Source organism: Solanum dulcamara, chromosome 9 (genome assembly GCF_947179165.1).
Source record: "Solanum dulcamara chromosome 9, daSolDulc1.2, whole genome shotgun sequence".
Lineage (NCBI taxonomy): Eukaryota > Viridiplantae > Streptophyta > Magnoliopsida > Solanales > Solanaceae > Solanum > Solanum dulcamara.
In genome coordinates, this window is record NC_077245.1 from 62,310,561 (window position 1) to 62,318,583 (window position 8,023).

An 8,023-nucleotide genomic window follows, 5' to 3' on the forward strand; every position below is an offset into this window, starting at 1 on the left:
TATAAACTCTCACCAACCCATGGTACTATGGCTGTCACGTGATACCCAAGAAAAATGACTAAAGGGCCAAGATCATGATGGAAAATTGTGCACCAAGTCTAGATATAATAGACTCCAAAAAAGAGTTGTTCCCTATGATAACACGCATCGACATAAACCAAGAGGAAAATTATAAATAAATAGAGATGCATCAGTTTTAGAACATGTGAAACCCATAGCCAGCAAGAACTGAAGCAAGCACATATACAGCCTGTTTTAGCTCATACTTGTTCAGCTGCACACATAGTAAGGAAGATGATGATGTGTGTGAATACCGACTATTGGACCATAAAAACACTTTCTTGGAGGTCACCATGTAAGAGCATTCTAGACATCAAATTGGTGAAGAACCCAACTGTTGGAGGTAGCAATGGATTAATGAGAAGGCTGCAACATCTCTTTGTAGATTAGAAATGAGCAAAGGTAGAAACAGAGTTTTGTCCAACTGTAAAGCTCAAAGCTGATTAATCAATGGATTAGAAACTGAGTACCCTCAGTGAAAGTCCAAACTGTCTTAAAAATACTTTTCTCACAATTAATTTCTTACAGACATGATACATAACCTACCCAACTCCACATACACTGAACCCTTTCCTTCTATTTTATTTTCTAGTAAGTACACAAAGTCAAATCTATTTATTATCAAATCCATACTCGACACCAAGACCATACAGGACACCTGCATACTTCTCGGTAGACCCATTAAAGAAGTTATCTTTTAACTTCTTGAAGGCACACGACGTAAGTAAGCTATCTGAACCTGCCTGGTGACAAATACCGATCCTCTCGAGTTCCAGTAGTTCCGCCAACTTGTTCAAGCCACCATGAAGGCTATTACAGAACTTCATCAGATGCTTGATGTCATAAACCAATGGAAAGTACACGTTTAGTAAATCAAAGAACCCTGCTTGTGTTTCCGGTAAGGTCCTACAAGTCAATAATTTGAGCAAGTACCCAAAATCATACCCACTATGAAATGTCACCCAATGAACCCCATCATTCAAAACGATTCCAGAAGACATCAAGAGCTCACCAAACCATTTTACATCAATACCCATTTCATTGTTCTTCTTGAAATCAATCCCAGACTGCATGAGCAATTCGATTGAATCATTAGCAAAAATATCTGCACTTGTGTCAAACTCACGGAAGTTGAATTGCCAAATGCAGTAGCACTCAGTTCCACAAGTAGGTAGATTGCCATTTTCGTCGGAAAATGTGAGACCCAACTGAATCAACTTCAACATATCAACATTGTCCTTCAAAGTCTGATAGTTATACTCATTGATATGCTTGAAATTGCCAACAGGACGAAGCACCACACCTGGAAACTCAGTGTCCATGGCAATGTAAGGATAGTCATCCACAATTTGACGGATCAAAGCAAATTCCTCCTCAAGATTATAGCTCCATACCTCTCTAATTTGGATAGAATCAGTTTTTGGTAATACAGACATATTCTTAGCAAAAAAGGCTGAATCTGGTGAAGCTTAAAATAAGTAGATCTGCAATTTGCAAGAAAAAAGAAATATAATCAGACTAAGAATTCTAAAGAGCCTTTTTTGTCTGTGCACAAAGCATTTACAGTGAAGGGCATTATGTTTTTTATTGTAGAAAGAGAATTTATGAACAAAGAATACATAGTGACATTTTGTTATTTAGTATAGTCTTGATCTGTTTTACAAACCTCTGAACTTGGAATAGAGCAGGGAAGATTTATAAGTACAAAACACTAACTTAATCAAGTTTTACTAATTACTTAAGCTATGTCTACTGCATATGGGTTTTTGTGTGAGAGAAGAAACTCCTACCACATTTGTGGTTCTTCTATCATATTAATTATGACAATATCTACCTGCTTCTACATTCTCCCAAATATTTCTAGTGGAGACACTCTGTTTTACGTAAAAGAAACTAAGAAAGTAACGTCATCCAGCAAGTATCAGCATTTATGTGCCTTAGCTCACCGCTGTCTTGCTTAAGAACTTATATGCAAGTGCTGATAACTTGTAAATGGTTTTTAGCAGAACTATTTTATTAGAAACCTCGACATTAAAGGAGCAGTTGCTTATTAAAAAAATTATGAGAAGAAAGTAGGCTCATTTTTCTGTCAAAGGCAAGTCGTAAGTCATTAAAATGCAAGAAAACTATTTCCTCCAACATATAGTTCTAGCTTCAGATAGCGACTGCAAATTGTTGAAAGAAGTCCGAGCAATGAATCATATGTTCCTATTTATTTACAACATTATTTGAAAAAACCTAGCTAACTACGTATATAAAAGGAAAATGCAAATTCTAAGGCATAGAACTTACCGATCAAAAACGCCTGGGTATAATCTTCATTACATGGTGGACTTCAAAGCTACAATTACAAAAAGACCACAATAGCTAACACAGCACGACAGACTATCCTGCATAATACAATAATAGAACATTGCAAGTTAAACAACTAAGGTCAAAATCTGAAAATCAAAGAGTAGAATAGGTCATCCATCAAAGCACATTAGTATACGTCATCCAGCAAAGCCCGTACATAAGCACTACAAATTGGCTCGTATCAAGAGACAATACAACATAATAACACAAAGTAAGAAGAAAACTAAAGACGAGATGAATGTGCTCCCATTCAACATAATTTATAACTTTCAGCCTGTAAGTTTTGTTCCACATTTTCAACCTTAACATGCTGGTATAAATGAACTGGTTGGAAATAAATTTAATTGATCAAAGCAGCATTAAGCACACTGAAGGTATCAAGAAGAGAGGAATCTGCTAGATACAGTAAATCATATCAACTCAAGCTAGAAAACACTTTTCATATAAACTTGACATTCACATAAGCAAAAAAGAATTTGTTACATTGAGAAACATATTTTGAGGTTTCAAACTACAAAAAGTAGAAGTTGAAATTTGGATCACTACAAGTTCAAGAATAAGGCAGTACATGCCAACACAAAGGAACACAATTACCAGCACAATACTTTTCTTTATCAATTCTCTCTATTCTCTCTTCTATCTTCTTCCCGTTTTTTATTTTCCAACGCTCAAAACATGAAATGAAGAAAACAGTACGAACTAAAGGTAAAGACAAAGGAAAACTAAGCAAGAAAGATAAACACAAGTTCTGCTTTATCAACCTTGCTCTCTTCAGCAGTAAAAACCATACTGTTTCCTCTCTCTTCCTCAGTTTTAACAGATAAGGCTAAAAATTAGTTACGGCTGAAATAGAAACAACGAACATAATCCCTTGTGAAGTTCAAAAGAAGTACTCCTCATAGGGATCCATGTTTATATGACACCTCCTATTTGAGGTCGCATAGTAGTTCTTTCTTGGACTATGATAGTTTCAAACATTTCATTTATAATTTTACCTAGTTAATCAAATTTAAAGAATTATTGTTCAAATTTTTACCAAAGATTGTATGCTTTGACACTCAAAGGAACTAGTAGGAAAATGAAGCAAGGAAAAAGCTCCTAGTATAGCAAACAGTTAAATTTTTGTTTAGGATCCAGAAAAATAGTTAAAAAGAGGAAATTGATCATTTCAAAGCTTTGAGCTTCAAACTTTTTTTCAACAAAAAAGAAAAAGGTGATAACGAAGCTAGCTAAATCGGGTCAACTGGATCTATATGAGTTAGATTCAGATCAAACAGCTGAACTTTCAGGTAGATCCAATCACAACTCAAAATTGAAAAAACATGGAACTAACCATAACTAAAATCCACTTAAAAATAAATTAAAAATATCCATAAACAGCAATAGATAAAGCACCAAATCCTTATTTCGATTCATACATAAATAAAAGTACATACATAAAAGAAAAACCCTAGTTTAATTTTATTTTATTTTTTTCTTTAAAATAAAAAAGTGAAGTTGAGGTATAAAATTGATAGATCAAGAGTTTAAATTAGAAAATAAACCTGATCTGTGAAGAATGAAGCTAAGTCAAAATGGAAGAGCTCATCAAAGAAGAAGAAAAGGAAAAGGAAAAGGCCCTTATGTGAGAAAAGTGTGATGTAGTGATGGTGTTTTCTTCTTTTTTGCTTTCATTTTCTTCTTCTTTTGGCCTTTTCTTTTTATTTATTATGCTTTTGGACGAGTGGGCAGGTCGTGTTTGGTTTGCGGTTTTTTTTTCTTAATAAAAGCGCGTTACATAATGGTCAGCGGATTCATTGTAAGATGTAGTCGGAATGGGGCCCTATGGGCTCATTCAATTATTGTGAAAGTGAATGAAGCCCATCTCTCACAATTCCATGGCCCAATAATAAGTTTAATATTTATTTTTTAAAAAATAAACGGACATAACCCAAGGATTTCATCCCTCGTGGCGGTCAGGGGTTGATCCACACACACCCAAGCCTTAACATAAATAAAATAAAATACAAAAGTTCATAGAGGGGGACATAAACCTTACCTCCAATCCTAGGTGGTTCATAAGTCGATTAAACTACTAAGCTCATTCGACTCATCTCCAATACTAGCAAAATGTAAACCTAGATACTAAGCACCTAAAAGAGAGAACTCCTCTCAATACAAAGTTCTAGGAAAATATAAATAAGGGAGACCCTCCCTACAATAGTAAGAAAAGAAAAGACTAAGCCTATTCAAAAGAGCTATAACTTACATAAGCATAGCCAAATTGAAAAGGTTAGAGGGAACCAAAAACTGCATAGAGGTGATCAAATGCAAAGAGGAAAGCACTGTCATAGCTTAAGGTGGTTTCTTCACTCATTTAAGCTTCCTTCTCCTAAGATTTGCCATTCCAATCTTCTCCAAAAGATAGCTTCCTTTAGCTCCAATAGGAAGTTGATGGTGAGTGTAGAAGTGCTGTGAAATGTCTGATTTGTGACTCCATTTGAATAGAAAATCTATTGTGCTATTGGCCTCTCTATAAGTGTGCTGACATTGAAAGAAAGCAAGCTGACTGGAGAGACCTTGGAGCTCTTTTATATCTTGATGAATTTGACATGGTGGTTTAGAATCATCCTTGCGCCATTTAGTGAGCAATTCAGAGTCCATTTCTAATACAACCCTCCCATGATTATATTGAATGCACCAATTAATCCCATAGATGGTTTCTTGAACCTCAGCCTGATTATTGGAACTAGTCCCTAAAGGAACTACAAAGGCAAATATCAAGGTCCCTTGATGATCCCTCAAAACTCCTCCACCTCCAATCTTGCCCGGAATGTTGAGAGCACTCCTATCAGTATTTAATTTATAAATATTGCTAGGAGGCTTAGTCCAGCTGACTGTGATAATTCTGATATCCTGAGTGCACCTTTCTATCATATTGATCAGGTCTTTCCAGTTATTGGGCCATTTCATGTAAGGAAAATTAGTCATCGGGGGCTGAAACATGTCCTTGAAAATGGCATAGATCACTCTTGAAACATTAGCTTGCTTACCTCCAAATCTAGCTGCACATCTGTTCTTCCACAAGTTCCAGGAAATGAAAATAGGAAGAGCCTGAATCATCAACTTATGAACCTCATTCTTGGCCTTCAGAATCCACCAACTCATAAGGACATTTTTTAGATGGCCCTGATCATGTGTGATTCCAAAAAAGTTAGAAAACCGCCTCCAAATGAAACTTGCAAAGTGTACAGAAACAAATATGTGATCAGTATTGTTCCATCCAGATTTAATGCAACAAAAACACCTAACAGGTTCAATACCAAAACTGGTTAGTTTATCATTAGTAGGTAGTTTTCCCTTTAAAGCTCTCTACACTGGGAATGAGATCTTGAAGGGTATGTGTTTGTGCCAACAAAAGGTATCCACCATTGTCTTATTTTTTTTCATTCTGATTATCTCCCATGCTAAAACACAACTAAATTCTCCATTGTCATTAGGCTCCCAAATAGGAGTATCAGAAACTCCTTCTAGGTATTGAACTCTAGTCTGTAGAATCTAAGGGATCAAGAGGGGAGCTACATATTGTCTTAACATGGTTTCATTCCGTCCCCCATTCACAATGAACTGAGAGACTCTAGTGTTATTTAGGCTGGATACATTGCCTATAAGGCTGGCCAGAGCACCTGTACCCAACAAATTATCCCACCAGAAAAATGAACTCCCAGAATTAATTTTCCACCTAATATGAGCTTTCACTGAGTGCTTATTCTTCATCATATACTTCCACACCAAGGATTAGCCGGTGTGCTATTTTTTCCACTGGATTAGCTCTCTAACAGTACTTAGCTCTCAAGAACTGACCATATAGAGTGTCCTTGGTTCTAAAAGTCCACCACTATTTGTATTGGAATGCAATGCAGGTATCAGCTAATTGCCTCACCCCAATACCTCCCTCCTCATATGGGAAACTCATAGTTTTCCAAGATGCCCAATGATACTTTTTTCCCTCCTTATCCCACCCCCAAAAGAAATTTGTAGTTACACTTTTGATATAATTCATAGTAGATTTAGGAGGTGAGACTGCAACAAGGATATGAATTGGAATTAATTGGAGAACATGCTTCACCAATGTAACCTTTCCTCCAAAACTCAAGATTCTAGACTGCCACCCACTAATCCTTTTTACTATTTTATCAATAAGATCAGTGTAGTAAATAATTCTTTGTCTCCCTATATATAGACCCAAGTAGTTGATAGGACTCTTTTTCTGACTATAACCAGGTTTCTCTTTGATCATTTGCACAATTTCAGGACTTGCTTTTGATGGAAGCATGAAGAAGCTCTTTTCTTTGTTGATAAGCTGATCAGAAACTGCCTCATAGGTAGCTAAAGTCTTCATAATAAGCTTAAGAGAACTCTCATTGTTGGCAGTGAAAAGGATAATGTCATCAACAAAGCTTAAATGGTTGATCTGAGGTCCTCTAATCTCTATCTAGAAACCTTTATACCTCTAATTTTGGTGCAGTTTATTCAGCATTCTAGAGAGTACCTCAACCCCCAAAATGAATAAGGCAGGAGAAAGATGATCCCCTTAAACTTGTTTAAGGGCCCTAATAGACTGAAAGAAACCATGTCTTTTGCCATTGATAATTATGGAATACCAATTGTTACTCATGATCCTCCACACCATATCAATGAATATCTCCCCAAATCCCATTTTCCTTAGTACCAAACAGGTGTATGACCAAGAGACCCTATCATAGGCCTTGGCCATATCTAGTTTGATAACTACATTATCCCATTCCTTTGGTTTCTTAATGCCATGTGTGATCTCTTGGGCTAACATAATATTCTTTGAGATACTCCTGTCCTTCACAAAACCTGATTGGTTAAGAGATATGCAATTGGAAAGAATAGCGCTAATCTAAGATAAAGGATTTTAGAAATGATCTTGTTAGTGAAGTTACTTAGCCTGATATGTCTAAATTCAGTGAGTCTATTAGGATTATCCACTTTAGGTAGAAGAACCAAGCATGCATGACTGATGTACTTGGGCATAATTTTGACCACAGAAGAAGGCTTGAACTGCAGCTAGGAGATCACTTTTGATAACTTCCCAGCACACTTGAAAGAGTTTCCCATTCATTCTATCAGAACCAGCTGCTGAGTTGGGGTTCATAGAAAATACAACATGTTTCAATTCCTCCATGTCAGGAACAAATTGAAGATTCTGATTTTAGAGATCTGTTACTACTCTAGGAATGCACTGGATGATACTCTCATTGATCATTTTCTCATGACCAGTAAAGATCTTTTAAAAATATTCACATGCTTTCCTGGCAATGTTTTCATCCCCTTGTATCCACTCATCATTTTCAGAATAGATTTTGTGAATAAAAAGTCTCCTTCTTCTCCCTCTCATCAAAGCATAAAAATATCTAGAATTTACATCTCCTTCCTTGAACCAATGAAATTGAATTTTCTGCCTGAGAACTACTTCAACAACCTTCAATTGTCTAATATATTCTGCATTAAGACAATGAAGTTTAGCCCTATTCTCCTCAGTGTTATTGTTGGTCACCTCTTCTTCAGCATGTTTAATTCTCTTCTTATATTCTTGTACAGC

At 36.0% G+C, this 8,023-nt stretch overlaps 1 protein-coding gene across 1 annotated transcript; it reads right to left on the reverse strand.

Annotated features, from left to right (window-relative positions):
* Window positions 1–487: 487 nt before the first annotated feature.
* Window positions 488–4,162, reverse strand: LOC129902665 (probable CCR4-associated factor 1 homolog 7). Its single transcript, XM_055978021.1, has 3 exons — window positions 3,960–4,162; window positions 2,353–2,450; window positions 488–1,544 (listed from the first exon to the last, which is right to left on the reverse strand). Exon 3 carries the CDS (start codon window positions 1,494–1,496, stop codon window positions 672–674), a length of 825 nt encoding a protein of 274 aa, XP_055833996.1. The 5' UTR covers window positions 1,497–1,544; window positions 2,353–2,450; window positions 3,960–4,162; the 3' UTR covers window positions 488–671.
* Between the last annotated feature and the right edge of the window lie 3,861 nt (window positions 4,163–8,023).